The sequence below is a fragment of the Callithrix jacchus genome, chromosome 5 (genome assembly GCF_049354715.1).
Source record: "Callithrix jacchus isolate 240 chromosome 5, calJac240_pri, whole genome shotgun sequence".
Classification (NCBI taxonomy): domain Eukaryota; kingdom Metazoa; phylum Chordata; class Mammalia; order Primates; family Cebidae; genus Callithrix; species Callithrix jacchus.
In genome coordinates this window covers 118477358-118494148 of record NC_133506.1, presented here as the reverse complement: position 1 = coordinate 118494148, position 16791 = coordinate 118477358, and the positions used below count along the sequence as shown (strand labels likewise).

At 56.5% G+C, this 16791-nt stretch overlaps 1 protein-coding gene across 16 annotated transcripts; it reads right to left on the bottom strand.

Annotated features, from left to right (window-relative positions):
- Positions 1–871: 871 nt before the first annotated feature.
- On the bottom strand, positions 872–16201 carry OSBPL7 (oxysterol binding protein like 7). 16 transcript variants are annotated; one of them, XR_008481650.2, is made up of 24 exons: positions 16005–16201; positions 14601–14761; positions 14368–14493; positions 14134–14187; positions 12741–12854; positions 12261–12371; positions 12024–12141; positions 10683–10786; positions 10202–10294; positions 9985–10117; positions 9812–9906; positions 9528–9623; positions 8641–8778; positions 7950–8043; positions 7009–7256; positions 6713–6850; positions 4253–4316; positions 4077–4155; positions 2846–2990; positions 2588–2732; positions 2376–2502; positions 2038–2160; positions 1721–1900; positions 872–1164 (listed from the first exon to the last, which is right to left on the bottom strand). XR_008481650.2 is itself a non-coding variant. In XM_054256320.2 (23 exons), exons 2-23 carry the CDS (start codon positions 14673–14675, stop codon positions 1792–1794), a joined length of 2547 nt encoding a protein of 848 aa, XP_054112295.1. In that variant the 5' UTR covers positions 14676–14761; positions 16005–16201; the 3' UTR covers positions 872–1791. The 16 variants fall into 16 exon arrangements, 8 of the variants coding, with proteins under 8 accessions (XP_054112295.1, XP_078230383.1, XP_078230385.1 ...); XR_013535886.1 differs by having other exon boundaries at positions 2376–2520; positions 14111–14187; positions 16068–16201; XR_620295.5 differs by having other exon boundaries at positions 2376–2520; positions 16068–16201.
- Between the last annotated feature and the right edge of the window lie 590 nt (positions 16202–16791).

Sequence of the window (16791 nt, the reverse complement as noted above, 5' to 3'; positions counted from 1 at the left end):
TCAGGAGTTAGAGACCAGCCTGACCAACACGGAGAAACCCTGTCTCTACTAAAAGTATAAAATTAGCCGGGCGTAGTGAGCCGAGATCACGCCATTGCACTCCACCCTGGTCAAGAATGAAACTCCATCTCAAAAAAAAAAAAAGAAAAGAAAGAAATACCACCCTGGAGGCCACCATCAACAGTCCAGGCAAGCATCGATGAGGGCTCAGCCTAGCCAGTGCAATGGAGAGAAGGGGCCAGTGCCAAGAGACCCCTGGGGTTGAAGTGTCAGGATCAAGCAGGAGGGAAGATGAACTCTGGGCTTTTGGCTCAGGCTGGTGGTAGCTGTATTCAGTTCCTCAGGCTGCTATAACAGTGAGCCACATATTGGGTGACTTACAACAACAGGAATGTACTCTGTCATAGCTGAGGCCAAGAGTCTGGAATCAAGGTGTCAGCAGGGTTGGCTCCTCCTTAAGGCTCAGTGGGAGAATCTCTCTCAGCCTCTCTCCAAGCTTCAGGCGGCTGCCAGCAGCCCTGGTACTCTTGGCTTGCAGATGCCTCGCTCCCATCTCTGCCTACGTCTCCACGTGGCCAACTCCCGTGTGTCTTTCACATGCTTGTCTTCCCTTGCGTACATCTGTGTGCCCAAATTTCACTCTACTTATGAGGACACCAGCCATTGGAGTAGAGCCACCTGAATCCAATATGACCTCATTTTAACTTGATTATAGCTGCAAAAACACTATTTGCAACTAAGGTCACATGCGCATTCCTGAGGGCTAGAAACATTCCTTGGGGGACACAATTCATTTTACCCACAGCACTGGCTGTGGGCCTTCCACTAACCTTGAGCACATGTGTTTTTCATTCAATGAATGGTCACAGGCCAAAGTCTGGGACAGTCTTTATTGGAGCTTGGAATGTCATAGCAATTCACCCTCATCAGAGGCAGACTGTGAGAAAGAGCAGCGATGTGGTGGACCCCCAGCAGGGGGAAGGCCGGGCTACATGAACGAGCCCTGCTCGCCTGCAAGCAGGGCACAGGCGCACACGCACACACTCTCCTACGTGAACTTACACTCACACCTGCGCACTCGCTGCCGGTGGGTCGGAGGCCAGGCACCTCGGGCTGCTCCCCTCCTCATGGAGAGGCCTCCTCCACTCTGGGGGATCCGCTGAGCTGAGACAGGAGGGAACCACTTGAGGATCAGGGATGAAGGAGCTGGAAGCTGCAGGCATTTTGCAGTTAGGGAGAAGGGATCCTGGACAGGAGGGATGGCCAGGGACCAACCAAAAGGAGCTGGAGAAGGCCCTGCAGGGCCAGGGAAGGGGAAGCAGATGCTGGAGATGGGCAAGGGAAGGGGAGGGGAGAACATCTTCTCTCCTTCACTCACTGCAACCTCACTGCCGGGGACGAACCCTGGGCACAGAAAGCCTGGGGAGCATCAAGAGGTCCCCTGTGTCCTAGGAAGGCACTGAAATGGGGAACAGATCCTGGGAGCCAGAGTCTTCCCCAGGCACCCCAAAGGGGACAGGAAGGGAAATGGTGAAGCAGGAAGGGTCTTACATGCTGATTGTCTGGGGCAAGGAGATTGGGGAAGATAGATTCTGCTTCTCACCCCAAACAGTGGGGTGCAGGGTGGGCTGAGATGCAGCCCCTCTGGCCAGCAGAGGGAAGAGAGGGCCAGGGCTGCCCCTTTGGTCTCAAGGGCAGTTGAGGGGGAGCCTGGCCTCACCCATGTGTCCGTCGTAGGGGGTGGAGGCAGGAGTAGAGAGTAACCAGAGCCTCCTGCCCCCGGGGCCAGGGCTACCAGAGCACGGCCCCATCCATGTTCCCGTAGCCTGGCTCGGCCCGCAGCCTCCAGTAGGTATTGTTGGTCACCCACCATTCCTTCCCACTGCTGTCTGTCTGCCGCCTGGTGGGAGAAGGTGGTGGCGGTGAGGGTGAACATCTAGAAGGCAGGCTAGGGCCCTAAGGCACTGCCTCCCATGCCTGCCCCGCGCCAAGCAGGGCTCATGGGGAGACCCAGGGCAGAGGGCAAGACCAAGGCACCTGAAGAAGCGAGCCTGGTGGATGATGTTGTTCTCCTCCATGACTTTGCGCCTGTCCCGCTGCAGCTGCTCTATCCTTCTCTTCTGGGCCTCAGCGGCCTGTATGTTCCCCTCCTCCAGGTACCTGAGGATCCAGATCAAACTCAGTGGAACTGCTCATCTGCAGGGGCCCCCAATCCCAAGGCCTCTGTCCTTGCCCAGCTCTGTCCCCTAGACAAGCCCCATTTCTCCGAGGCCACTCAGTGAAGGCAGGATAAAGCCCCAGCTCTGTGGTCCTCAGAAACCCGTGAGGAAGGAGTGAGCCAGGTGGTTCTAGGCCGGCGCCCATGTGGCACTGACCTCTGGTCTGGCCGTAGCCTGGTGTCAGTGGAAGGCAGCGACCGTTTCAGCTCTGCTGTCAGCTCATTCAGCTCCAGGGCAAACTGGGTGAAGCCGAAGTTTCGCTCATGGTCAGGGGGCATTGAGTCTGGGGGAAGGCAAGGGGCTGGGGCAGGTGAACCAGGCCTGAGCCACTCCAGCCTCACCCAGCCCTCTGTGACCTCTCCACTTACTGGGTTTCCAGATGCACTGGCTGCCCGGCGTGGGTCCCCGGTACAGCCCCTCGTGCCACTTCCCAAAAAGTCGGTGGAGGACACGGCCGCTCCGACTGAGCACAGCACCCTGCACCTCGTGAACATTGGAACTCCAGTACTTGGCCTGGGACAGGGAAGGCAGGGTTTAGAGAGGTGTCCCCTCCCCCTTAGCCAGGGTGACCTTCAGAGGCCAAGGCTGCTAGGGGCAGATGGGCAGGGTCAGGCTGACATGTGCACCTTGCAGAAGGTGATCTTGCAGTGGCAGGAGCTGTCCTGTGTGTTTCGGATGAGCACCTCCCCATAGTGCTCGATCCAGCGCTGGCCGCTCAGGACGTTGTGAATGCAGGACGTCACCTTATTCCATTCAAAGTGGTCCCCAAACCTGAGAAAGACAGGGTATGGCAGCTGGCTGGCCCCGAGAACAAGTGAGTCAGGGGCCTCCTGTCTTGCTGGAGCACGTCACATGGGTGTGACAGGAACCCTGGGCTCCTGGCTCAGTTCTGCAGTGAAGGATGACTTCTACTCACAAGGCAGAGAAGCCTTGATAGAACGTGGTCAATGAACACATCTCCATTCATCTAGAAAGCTCCTGAGTGCCTAAGCAATGGGGTTGAAAACACAGTGTCTTGCCTTGGGTGCCAGGGACCCTGGGTACATTCACATCCATTATCCTGCTTAATCCTCACCCCTGAGATATTACTTCTTATTGTCGTGCCACAGGCAAGCAGGCTCAAAGCTTTGAGGTATCAAGTCTTTTTGCCGCTTGCATCACTATTTTTTTTTTTTGAGACACAGTCTTGCTCTGGGAGTCTCGCTGTGTTGCCCAGGCAGGCAGAAGTGCAGTGCAGTGGTGCAATCTCAGCTCACCGCTACCTCCACCTCCCAGGTTGAAGCAATTCTCCTGCCTTAGCCTCCCCAGTAGCTGGGACTGCAGACTGGTACTAATTAGGCTGGCTAATGTGCATCACTATTGAATGGCAGAACTCCCGGCTTCCGACTCCAAAACCCAGGATCTCTCCCACAACACCCAAACCACTCTCAATATCCTTATTCTTTCTGGCTTCAGTCCCCTGCCTGTAAAATTAGCAAGATGAGAGTTTTTCAAATTTTGTTGGTGACCTATGAGTCCTGAGATCAATTTAGGTTTCTGTGTGCGTGTATGCGTACACATTGGCTTGAAGTCTCAAAGGCATTTCTGACTGTGAGTCATGGTCCGAAAAGTGTGAAAGCCGCTGAGTCAGATGACCTCAACAGGCCCTTCCAGCTCTACTATGTTCTAAGGCTTTTCATCTTTCTCTATTGCCAACCGCTGTAAATATAGGTGCAAAACCTACAGACACTCACCCCACTGCAAGCAGCTGCAAGCCAGCCCCTATCCCGTCCTTATCCTGTCCCTAAGGCCACGCCCCCTCCAGCCAGAAGGACCACCTGTGGCTGGGCCTGGCTGCTGAGAGCCTGAGAATCCTACCTGGGCAGGCTGACGTTGACTGTCCCCACAGGCACAATCTCCAGGGATTTGCCCCAGAACTTGTTCTTCCACTTCATGTCTGGCATTGAGTTGGGGAGGGAGAGAGAACCACAGAGATAAGGCCAGAGAGCATTCCCTTGGCCCAGGGCCACCCTGCCCTGCTCTCCACTCCTCACCTTGCCAGAAGGTGAAGTTCTCAGACTCCGCATGGCAGGCCGAGATAGGGGGGTGGTGGGAGACCTTGGTACACAAAGAAGTTCTCTTGAGGCTGCCCCTCAGCACCATCAGGGCACCCCAAAATCCCTTATTCCCACCCCTAGTTCCCCTGAGTACCACAAGACCAGTTAGTTCCAGGTCTCTTGTCCCTGTCACCTTTGGCCACCTCCCAAATCCATCATCCTCTCTTACTCCCATGAGGCTCCTGTGTTCTCCCTTATCCCTCCCTCTTTTTCGGGAGCTCCCCTGGCCTGCCCTGTCTATGGCACCCTCCAGAACCCCTGCTCAAGCCTGAAAAGCTCCCTGCGACATTGACAGGTGGGGCCTCCACCCCATGCACTGCCTGAAACCCAGTCCTCGCTGACTGCCTTCTTCCACACCATCTCCCTGCCCACCCCAAAGCCGATCATCACCCTGCAACTTCCACCACATACCCTTAGAAACACTTGTCCTTATCCCTACTTGGAAAGGCTCCACGTCTGGGGCCTTCAACTCTGACGTCCCACAGCCTGCCTGCCTCGCCTCTCTCCATTCCCTGTTGCCCACAGCTCCAGCCAAGATGCCCAGGTCCCTGACTGCACTGCTCTCCCAGTCTGTCAGCCCCATAATGTCCCTCACAGCTCTCTCACCTGATGCCCTCAATTACCTCCCCCACTTGCCAGAAATGCCAGCTCCAGCCTCCTCTGTGCACCCCTGACTCTGACTTTGCTGCCAAAACACAGACACGACCCACATCCACACTAAGAAACTGCTAATTTTACAGTGTTCTGTATCTGGGCCTAGATACCCCCATTAACCCCCCTCTGGGGACCTAGACACAAGCGAGGCCCTTCAAACCTCATTTGCCTCCCACAGTCCACAGGAGAACAGAGGTAGGTCAGGGAGGGGGTTCCTTCTGCTCAGCCTGCTCCCCATGATGACCCCCAGCCTCCCGCCTCCTCATCCTTCTGCACCTTGGTCTTTCCCTCTTTATTTCTCTTTCTCTCTGAATATAAAGATTTTCTGTTTCTTCCACCTTAAAGAATAGCAAACCTTTCTTTTCTAGATGCACACATCTTTGTTCACATATGTGTAAAACATTTTTGGGAGGAATCCCAAAAGCTGGTAGCAGTAGTCCCTTCAGAGTGTGGGGATGAGACAGAGTCTTATTTATTGTTGTACGCACAAGTGTACTGTGTGAATCTTCACCATGTTTTCAAAAACACTTCAAATCCAAACAAACAAACACACAAACTACCTTGACCTTTATTCCCCACCAGCTGCCATCTTCTCTCTCCCCTGTCCCACACGGTAAAATTTTTTTGAAGATAGTCTGCATTTTTCTCTATTTTTTTCATAACCTACACTCTACAACCGCTGTAATCCAGTCTCTGGCCCCACCTTGTCTTGGAAACCTTCCTCATGCAGGAAGCCAGTGGCACCCCCCAGGTCCCAGGGACCTATGTTCCCGCCCCTTCGGGGCTCCCCAGCACTCCTGCCTGCCCTCCTCCCCAGACACAGTAGGCACTCCTCACGTGGGCAGTCCTCCTGTGACGTCCTCCTCCCTCTAAGCTGGCCACTCGACCTGTTAGCACCATCTGGTGCTCTAGGAGGAGCTCCAGGCCAGCGACTCCGGAGCCTCCTGAACATCTCGGTGGAAGTCAAGCCACTTAGACAGTGTGCGCCCACACACACTCCCCACCTCGCTAACTGGTGCCGCCATGCACTCGCTGAATCCTCCAGACCACGCCACCCAGACTTCTCCCTCTCACTGACAACCTTCCCATCCCCTACACCTGAGAGTACCCTGCTGAGCACCAGGCCCTGTCAGGGGCGGTGCATAAACAGCTCTTGAACTAAACACACCGCAGCCTAAGCACAGGGCTGAATCAGCTCTATGGAGATGACAAGATGGACGCCGTCGGCCTACACCAGCCAGGCATACACCACCCAAGTGTGCTTTGTACGCTGCGACTCTGAGCACCCATTCCAGCCTCAAATCCTCCATTGTGCCAATGCCTACAGGACTTTAAAATGCTCATACAAAAGCCCAAAGCCTCCTTCCCTTCACTGGCAGGGCTCCTCAGGGTCTGGCCCACCTTGTCTTCCAGCCCCATCTCTATCCTTCCCAAGCCTGCTCCATGCATTCCTCTACACCATTTGGAAGGAACACCCCATTCTTCCCAGCCTGTGGACTCCCAGCTCTCTCCAATTCATCCTCCAGTTCATCGAGCCCAAGATTGGCCCCTAGAGCATGAGCCCCAGATGGAACTCCTGGGATCCCATGGCTGGACTCAGAACATGGGCCAGGAGCATCACAGAGCCGACTGCCCACGCTCCTCTCCCAGACCCTGGTCCCTCTGCCCCAGCTCTGGTCCGAAAGTCCAGGTCCCTTCTGGCCCCAGCTACCCAAGGCCAGCCCTCTGCTCCTGAGGCCACACCTGCTCACTGATGAAGCGGAAGCCTCGGTCAGGCCGTTCACACTCGTAGGTCTCCCCCAGGACGGGGTTGAAGGGCTTGCAGCCAGCTCGGTGGTATGTGGAGGAGTAGGCTGAGACAGCAAAGGCTGCGATATACACCTGTGATGGGCAAGGCAGGTGCAGGGCACTGAGGATGGGGCCACCACCCCAAGCAAGCAAGGTACAGGATCTCAGGGTAGAACTTCAGCAGCAAGGAATAGCCCGGCAAGGATTTTCTGGGAGCAAGGGCCCCGGGGAGGAGGACGGAGAGAAGGTACCATGCGCTCGCAGGGGTCGGCGATGCGGCTGGCCTGGTCCAGGAGGCTGCTGTACTCCAGCTCCTCGCAGAGCCGCTGCAGCGTGTTGAGTGGTTCATTGAGCTGCACAGGCATGGACACCTTGGACAGGTCTTTGCCGATGTTGTTGCGCAGAATGTTCCACAGGCTAACGTCAGCCCCAGGCCCACTGGCCGCAGGCAGGCAGCGACGGCGGGGTGGCCCCATGGGTCTCCCTGGAACACATCCCCCTGGGGCCCGGCCTGCCACATCACTCTCCATCTGGGCACCAGGCACCCCGGACACAGCAGGCCCACAGCCTAGTCCAGGGCTGAGCTGCCTCCAAGCCCCTGGGGCACTCGTAGGTGTCCTCGCCCCCTAGTCCTTGTCTTGACTCACAGGAGAGCAGGGCGACTGGGCTCTAATTGCTGATGAGGTCCCAGAACTGAACTGGCCGGCAGGGTTGGGAGCCATGCAAAGGTGCGGACGGTCCCCACTGCCAGAAACCCTGCAGCCCAGGAGCCCCTCCAAACTCCTCACCCTTATCTTTTGTCCTCTTTCTAAACACAGAAACAGATGTCAGAGTGTAGATTATGCAGCCCATCTTATGGATGAGGAAATAGGCTCTGAGAAGTAAAATGACAGGTCCAGAGCCACACTGCTAACAGCAGCAAAGTGGGATCTCTCACCTCCTCCAAGGCCCTGGGCGAACCTGCTGCTATGGAGGCCAGCCCCAAGGCCTGAGCCTGGCCCACCCCACATAGCTGCTCCTGGAACATTTTCTGGTTCATGACCTGGCCTTCCTCAGCTCCTGGGGTCAGCATCCAAAGCTACTAGACTGTCAGTCACCACAAAGGATGACCTTTACATGGGCCCAGGCTATGGACAAACCCTGTTTTTTCACCCACCTCCCACCCCTCCCTGCCTGCCAACCCAGTTGGTACCTTTCTGATAGTGCTCAGCTCCCCTGAGATCCAGCACCTCCTCAGACAGGCTGGTGGTGATTTCACTGGTGCACGACTCCTCCTCCTCTGAGCCCTGGGCCAGGACAGATGACAGGCCGGGCAGACTGGGCCTCCCCCTGGGCAGCCGGGCAGTGCCCAGGGCCTGGCAAGAATCTGCCCAGCTAGCCCTTTGGTGGGAAGGGGAAGAGAATGTACTGGGAGGGCTCTGAGCCCTAGGACATTGCCCTGGGAAGCCTGGCATCACATCACAGAGCGTGCCCAGCCACCTCGGGAAGGGGAGGGCCTGGCGCTGCAGCTGGTGGGAGGAAGCTCGGGGACTTGGCGGGACACAGAGAGAAGGGAAAGTGGGGACTGCTGAGAAGAGGGGATCTGAGAAGAGGGGATCAGGGAGCAGTAAAGCTGAGACAGGGGCATGAAGATGACTGGGGTTGTGACTGAGGCAGTAGCTTCAGGAGAACCCAGTAGGGATGAACACATCAAACTCCTCTAGAAGAGTCCTCAGCAGAGACTTCTGAGAAGGACCACACAACCCACCACATCTGGACATATTCCCAGAGACAGCCGCTGAGGTGAGAAGGGGCTGAGGACTCTATGGTCTCTAGTCTCTGTGGACCCCACCCTTCTGTTTCCAAGGTCCCCCCCCCCACTGCCAGCTTCCCTCCTCCCTCACCTCATTCTCAGAAGAGCTGGCGGAGAGGAGAACCTCACAGGCATCAAAGAACTCCGTGTGGGAATCAGCAAGGGACAGGATGCTGCTCTGTGACAGCTGGGGGGTGAGCTCGCGCCCCTTCATGTACAGAGCTTCTTGCTGTGGGAGCAGCCAGATGGAGGTCAGGCCCGGGGGCCGAGCCAGGGGATCAGACGGGGCACCCCTTGCCTGACAGTTCCCTTGAGAGGGAGGCATAAATGGACCCTTTTGCTGTCTGAGTCAGACACTGAACAGAAGAGGCAGCGGGGGGCGAGCGGGACACAAAGGCGTAGTGGAACGAGCCCCGGCCTGGGAGTGAGGGGTGCAGGCTCCAGGATAACTGCTTACACTGCCTGCCACTGACCCTGAGCCCCACTCCAAGCCCTTTGTGTGCACTAACCCACTCAACCCTGACACCCATCCTGTGAGGTAGGTGCAATTATCACCCCCACTTTGCAGACTGGGACACTGAGGCTCACAAAGCCGGCAGACAGTGGAGCCAGATTCGAACCCATAGAATTCAGCCCCCGAGTCTGCGCTTAGAGCCCAAGTCCCAGTTCAGCCAGTCTACAATGGCAGGAGCTGGAGCCCATCCATTAGATCCTTTGAGCCTCAGCTTCCTCATCTTGAGGGTGAGAATCACTGCACCAGAGGACTTGGAATTAAAAGTAAAAGCACCCTGCACATTGAATGCTACACAATGATTGAGATGGGGCTGCCGCTGACCTTACGGGAAAGACAATAGAGCCAGGATTTGTGGGCTCTCTTTGGGACTAAAAACCAACCATGCCCACTGCCCTGGGCCTTTGCTTCCTCTGGGAGAGAAGGCACAGGAGAATGGGCCCCCACAGCCCACCCTGGCTCCGCACCTCTTCAGGGTTGAGGGAGCTGAAAGAGTCTGCTGTGGTGTCAGAGGAAGTGGACAGTGAGTGGAGGCGCCTCTGGCCAGTGGGGACCTCAGAGACCTGCAGGGAGAGGGTAAGGGACACAGTGCCAAGAGGATGAGGTCCTTCCCACCTTGCTGCCTCATCTCTGCAGAGACTCCCTCTGCCAACCCCCTACCCTGATCCAGATCTGCAATCAGACCCGAGGCTGGCAGTCCTCAGCTTCAAGTCCTATCCCCCCACCAGCCACCCTGTCCCCCAGGCCTCACCCCCATCCTTGACAACTCTGAGCCCTGGTGCATGTCCCTTAGTCGGTCCCGTTCAGTGGTGAGGGCGGCCAGGACGCTGCTGAGGGAGCTGTGCACTGTGGGGGCGGGGCAGATAGTCAGCGCTCCGCTCACTCCTGCCCACCCCCCCATCAGCCCCTCCCAGCATCACTTACCCTTCTGAGCCAGGGCCCAGAAGTTGCGCTGAAGGTGGGCATAGTCTGTGGGTGGCAGCCCACGGGTGCCCGAGGAGTCCCGAGACTCCAAGTAGCGAGACAGGTTGGGAACAGAGCCGTGGAGACGACCAACCTATAGGTGAAGGGGAAGGGCTGATGGGGCCAGCCGTCTCAGAGCATCCTGCCCGAGCTATGAGAGGTCCACGCCCCACCTCACCCGTCCAATGGTGTCGTCCTTGGCAAAGCTCTGGGTGCACCACATGCGGCTGGTCCGTTTCCCCTTCTTGGGTCTTTCGGTTGTCACTGAGGCCTGGCAAGTCAAGGTGGGGGCAATTTTACTCACTGAGTGTGGAAAAGGAGCAGTAGCCATCACAGCCTGGGAGAGGCAAATGGCCTCCTGAACCATGGAGCTGGGCGCAGATCACCCAGCACAGAGAGTATGGCCACCCAGGCAAGGTGACAGGGAAAACTGACATCCCAGTGGAAGATGACGGCCACCCTGGCAGAGGCATGGGCATGGAGGAAGGAGCAGAGACAACCTTGACGTGGTTTGGACGTGGGGCAGGGGTAGGGAGGAAACCAGGCGATGCATGGCTCTCCAGGAAACTGCAGCAATGTGGGAGGAAGAGGACCCATCCTGGGGAAGTGATGGGATCAGGGGCCCTGGACAGGACCGTGTATGTCCCCCTGGATCTTACCTGGTGTGTGGGGATAACAGGGGCTGAAGGGATTCGGTGCAGGGACTCCAGGCTCTGGAGGAGCCTGTGTAGTTCCTGGAGTTTCCCCTGACACTCAGAAAGCTCTGGGGGGAGAAAGAACAATGACATCACTTTCTTTCTTTCTTTTTTTGAGATGGAGTTTCACTCTTGTTGCCCAGGCTGGAGTGGAATGGCGCTATCTCAGCTCACCACAACCTCCGCCTCCCGGGTTTAAGCGATTCTCCTGCTTCAGGTTCCCAGCCTCCCAAGTAGCTGGGATTACAGGCGCGAGCCACCACAACCAGCTAATTTTTAAATTTTTTTTAACTTTTTTTTTTTGAGACGGAGTCTTGCACTGTTGCCTGGGCTGTAGTGCAATGGCGCAATCTCAATTCACTGACACCTCTGCCTCCTGGGCTCATGTGATTCTACTGCCTCAGCCTCCCCAGTAGCTGGGATTACAGGCATACACTGCAACACACAGCTAATTTTTTTTTTTTTTTTTTTTGGTATTTTTAGTAGAGATGGGGTTTCACTATGTTGGCCAGGCTGGTCTTGAACTCCTGACCTCATGATCTGCCTGCCTTGGTCTCCAAAAGTTCTAGGACTACAGGTATGAGCCACCACACCCAGGCTTGTATTTTTAGTACAGACAGGGTTTCATCATGTTGGTCAGGCTGGTCTCAAACTCCTGACCTCAGGTGATCCCCCTGCCTCAGTCTCCCAAAGTGCTGGGATTACAGGCGCTAGCCACTGAGCCCAGCCCCAGGAACATGTCTCTCCCAACACTGACTTCATGGAGATCCTGACACTGCTCCCATTCCTTGCTCAAGAGCTCAGGTCCCTATCCCTGTTAGTGTGGTGTCCCCTAATTTCCTGGGAAGCCCAATTTCTACTCTGTCTCTAGACCATGCCTCACCTCTGCTGCCTTTGCACAAGCTGGGGTGCACTCGCCCTATCTCTCTACTTGGTTTACATTTCTCCCTCCAGGCCAACCTCACAGCTCCCTACTGCAGGAACCGGATTCTAGAGCACACCCCTTCCCTGGCACTACTCCTCAGGCCCCTGCCCTGTGTGGGCATTCAGTATCTGCTTTGTTACAACTCCTGTCCCTGCATCCATGTCATCTGTGTGCCCAGACAGACTCTTACTCCTCTGTAAGACTGGGACTCCCCAGGACAGGGCCCAAGTAGACTGGATTTCCTTGTATCAGAGGCTGCCTCATTATACCGAGGCTCCCTGAGATGGGGATGGGGGTAGCATTTTCCCCTCCTGCTAATGCTAACTCGACCTGCCAGCTCTGGCCCTACCCTTTGGGGTGCTGTGCCAAGGGACCCTCACCATGAGAGCAACGGTCCAGCCCGTCACTGTCCCTGAGCCAGGAAGACACCTTCTCTCTTGGTCCAAGACCAGGTAGGGCTGAGGCACTAGCTGCTGTTGGAAGCTGGGCACCAAGAACCTGTGGGGTGAGCCCAGGGTCAGGAAGGAGGGTGCCCACCTCCCTGGGTCTCACAGTTCCCCACAGCCCCTGCCCCTGCATTGCCATGTTACCTGCTCCCTCCCCAGGGTCCACCTTACCTTCCGGTGAGTGGTACTGGGCAGTGTGCTACGGGGCATGCCCAGGCGGTGGGCCAGGCGGTGGGCACGCAGCTGGGCCACCCAGCTCTGGAATAGGTCCTGGGATTTGATCTGCAGAAGTGATGGAGGTGGGGAGGGCTATCTGAAGGGAGGGACCACTTTGCAAGAGCAAGAAGTCAGGGCTCTGGTCCCCAGGCAAGCAGGGTCTCTTCCTACAGAGCCCAGTTTGTGCAAAGCTCACTTGCAGGGAGACAGAGTGTAAGGTGCCCACGTGTCTGAGCCCTTAGTTCTGTGCCTGTCCATGCAACAACCAAGAAGTGCGGGTCTGCCCTTGGCTGTTTTTACAGAATGGAAACTTACTTCTTGTCAAACTCAGAGACAGACCCTGAGCTCCACAAACCCTCAGTCCCTGCCCCTGTGTGTAACGGTGCCTTTGCCAGACTGGGGACCAACACACGCCCTGCCTCCCAGGGATATCACCTTGAGGTGGTAGATGTTATCTTCAGTGTCAAGGTCAATGCGCTGGGCCTTTTTGTTGATGGACATGACCGACAGCCGGACATCAATGGAGCCATGAAGCTTCCCCTTGGTGATCTGGGGAGGAAGCATTGGTTGGGGGACAGAGAACCTGTTTTAGGCTCCCAGAGCCATAGAGCCACCATCTCCCTCAAGTCATTCTAGGCTCAAGGGCCAGGTGGCAGGTTCACTCTCATGTCTAAGTCACACTATCAGTAGAGACTTGTCAGTCATCTTCCCATGTACAGAACACTCCCCTATGTCAAGTCACATCTTGAGATCTAAGAAGTCACAGATCGGGCCAGGCATGATGGCTCATGCCTGTCATCTCAGCACTTTGGGAAGCTGAGGTTGGTGGATCACCTGAGGTCGGGAGTTCAAGACCACCCAGACCAACATGGCGAAACCTCATCTTTACTAAAAATACAAAATTAGGTCAGGCGTGGTGGCTCACGCCTGTAATCTCAGCACTTTGGGAGGCCAAGGCAGGTAGATCACCTTCGAGACCAGCCTGACCAACATGGATAAACCCTGTGTCTATTAAAAATACAAAATTAGCTGGGTGTGGTGGCACATGCCTGTAGTCCCAGCTACTCGGGAGGCTGAGGCAGGAGAATCCCTTGAACCCAGGGAGTGGACATTGCAGTGAGCTGAGACCACGCCATTACACTCCAGCCTGGGCAACAAGAGGGAAACTCTGTCTCAAAAAAAAAAAAAAAATTATGAAATACAAATTAGAAATTAGCCGGGCATGGTGGTGCATGCCTGTAATCCCAGCTACTCAGGAGGCTGAGGCAGGAGAATCACTTGAACCTGGCGGGGGGGTGGGGTGGAGGTTGTGGTGAGCTGAGATTGCACCATTGCACTACAGCCTGGGCAACAAAAGCAAAACTCCATCTCAAAAAAAAAAATAAAGTCATAGATCAAGAAAAACAATTCCCACCCTCAGGGATCTGCAGGGTTGTGGAAGGCAACACCCTCTGTGAGAGATCCTGGGCACCCATGCCTTCAGTTCCTTGTTCCCAGACTGAGAATAGGACCAGGATGAGGGTGGAAAAGTTCCCATTTCTTGAGCACTTATTCTGCCCTGTCCAGGGAGCCTTGTGTGTATGACCTCCCTTAGCACGAGAGCTCTGCCTCTGGGGGATGGTACTCTCCGACTAGAGAGGAGGAAGCTACAGCCCAGGGATGTAACTTGCCCAAGATCACACATTTAGTGAGTGGTGGACCTGGGATTCGGATCCTGCTCTGGTTGATTCCAGATACCCCGTGCCTGCCGGGGGCATGCTAGGGCCAGACTCCTCCCACAACCCCGAGCCACCGCCCAGACTCACATCTTGCCACCGCCCAGACTCACATCTTGCCGGGTTGTTGCATAGTGAAGAATCCCATCCTCGAGCACAAAGTATCTCTTTGATGTTGCCCAGGAATGACAGGACCAGGGAGGCCGAGAGGAAGGACATGAGGGAGAACCACACAGATCAGCTTTTCTTTCCCTTCTCATGATGCAAACACCATTGCACTGCCCGGCAGCTGCCCCCATTCCCACCTGCCGCCACGTCTGGCCCCTCCCTCTGCCTGCCCGCCCTACCTTGTGCCAGCCCTTCAGAGGCCACTTCCTCTTCTTGAGCAGGTGGCCCTCCTGCCTCTCAGGCATGACACCCTCTGTCCCCAGCCTGCCCTGAGGCTCCTCCACCACCTCCCACAGCTCAGAGGCCTGCAGTGCAGGACAGAGGGAGGAGAGCACTGGTGAGACATCAGCCTCAGCCCCTCCTGGTCTGGTTCAAGGTTGGCCCACCCACCACCGCTTTCCCACTCTCTGACCTGCTGAGCACTGCTGGGCTTTGAGGACTGAGCGCTCTCAGGCAGGAAGGGAGCGTCCCTCTCTTGGAAGTCCATGGAGAGGGAGAGGCTACTCCCTGCTGAGGATGAAGAGCAGGGAGCAGGGTGGAAGGGGAAGGATATCACCTGGTCCTGATGGGGTCCTTGAAGCAAGAGAAAGTCCCCCTTAATGCAGACCTGCTATCACCTTCCCCACCTCCAACCCCCCTCCAACACACCCTCTGAGATAAGGGCTCCCAACGCACACTGCTCACCTGCCACACCTCTCCCAACTCTGCCCCTCTGCCCCAACCCCACCCATTTTCACCGGATATGGATATTGCCCTGAGAGATGAACTAGCACACAGCAGACGGGCAGGTGCGCAGGGAAACAAGACATATGCCCAGCCCCGCCTTGGGCACATACTCTAGGGCTCCAGGAAACATTCAGGGCTTTCTTTGGAGGCTTCCCTGGGAGTGCTCAGAGGTGAAGCAAGGGAGTGACAGAACAGGCTCCAAGAAGAGACAGAGGGGTTCAGAGACTGAACAAATGAGACCTCCTGAATCCAACTGCCTCGCCCTCAGTACCCATCCGCCCTGCCGCCATGGCTCAGAGGCTTCTCTCCCATGATCCCCTGGCAGAAAATGCCCCAGCCTCCCACCGATTGGTCTCCATATTCTTTAGTGTTTGGAGAAACTGAGGCCTGAGATAGCCCCCACTTTCCCATGTCTCCTCCCACCAAACATGCCCTTAGGATGCCCTCTTTGGACCCTCAGTGCCCCCTAAAGCCTCACCATCCCGTCTACCATATCAGTCCTTGGAGCTCTGAGAAGTGCCACCCACCCCGAGAGGGCAGGACACTGGGCTAACGGAGACACTGCACAAGAGAAGAGGGGGCCCAGGACATGCCCAGGTCTGCACAGGTCCTGCAGCAGTGCCCACAGGCGCCCTTGGCACCGGCCCTGGCTATTCTGGCTCCTCCAGGAGATCAATAATGCATGAGGCTCTGCGTGTGTGTGAGATGGGGGAGGGGACTGAGGGGCGAGGCTGGCTGAGGTGGGGGAAGCAGCCCAGATCTTCTAATGGAGCTAGCAAGCACCTGAGGAACTTAAGCCAAGAGGGGACAGAGATGTGGTATCACGAACAAGTGCTCAGGAGGTCGGGGCAGAGGGACCTTGCTGCAAGAGGCTGAGCTGGGAGGAAACTCCTACATTCAGCAGTTCCCAAACTCTTCCGGTGTTCAGGTGTCTCTGCGCCCTTCTCCCGGCCCTGTGGGGGTCCTGGCCCCTCACTGCTTGTGGGTGGAGGGGGAGGCTCTATCGGCAGGACGGTGAGGGGTCTAGCTAGGCGAGCCTGGTGGGTGCCCCTCTCCACCTCCATTCCCACCATCTCGGAAGCAGACCCACCAGCTTCAGGTGGGAGGAAGCTCTTCTCCGGGAATGTCGGCTGCTGTCACGCAGCCCCCTTACCCCAGAGTCCATGGACGCCAGTGCTCCTTGGCCCTCACGCCGCTCTGCCTCTGAGTCACCAGCTCCGAGTCACCGGCTCCCTCCTCACAGAGCTGAGCAGTGGCAGCAGTTGCTGCAGGAACCAGGAAGGAGACGTCGGAGCCTCCCCTCTAGCCGGATCTCCCCACCTCCCTCTCCCCTGTCCCCTCCTCCTGCCAAGCTCCGGGCAGCCGCTCAGCTCTGCCCCCCTGCTCCCCGGAGGACTCAGGGCTAAGCAGACTGCCCTGGCATGATTGTGGCTTGGGAGTGGGGGCATAGTCCCAACTGGGCATAGTTCCAGATAGATCAGAGGACTGGGAAACTGCTGGCTGTATGCCAATGGTGGTAAAGGATTTATTCAGACTAGCATGGCAGTGACCCTGCTAGTGCCCAAGGCCAATTCCTAACCAACTCTCCCACCCCCATCTCTCATTTTACATCTGAAAATAGACTGCAAAATTTGGAGCCAGCAAAAGTATCAGATTGATGGTGGAGGGAGATGCCCCCTCCAGGACCATAAGAGAGTGCCAAGAGCAGTCAGCAGGGCCAGTCAAGTCAGGAGAGGGACAGCCAATAGTCCCCACACTGAGGCCTTTCACTGGGGGTGATTTCCCACCAGGTCAGGCCCCATGGGGATCTGAAAATGCCTGTGCAGTCGATGACACCCCACAACCTGCAGGGTCTGAGCAGGAGCAGGCCTGGGGCA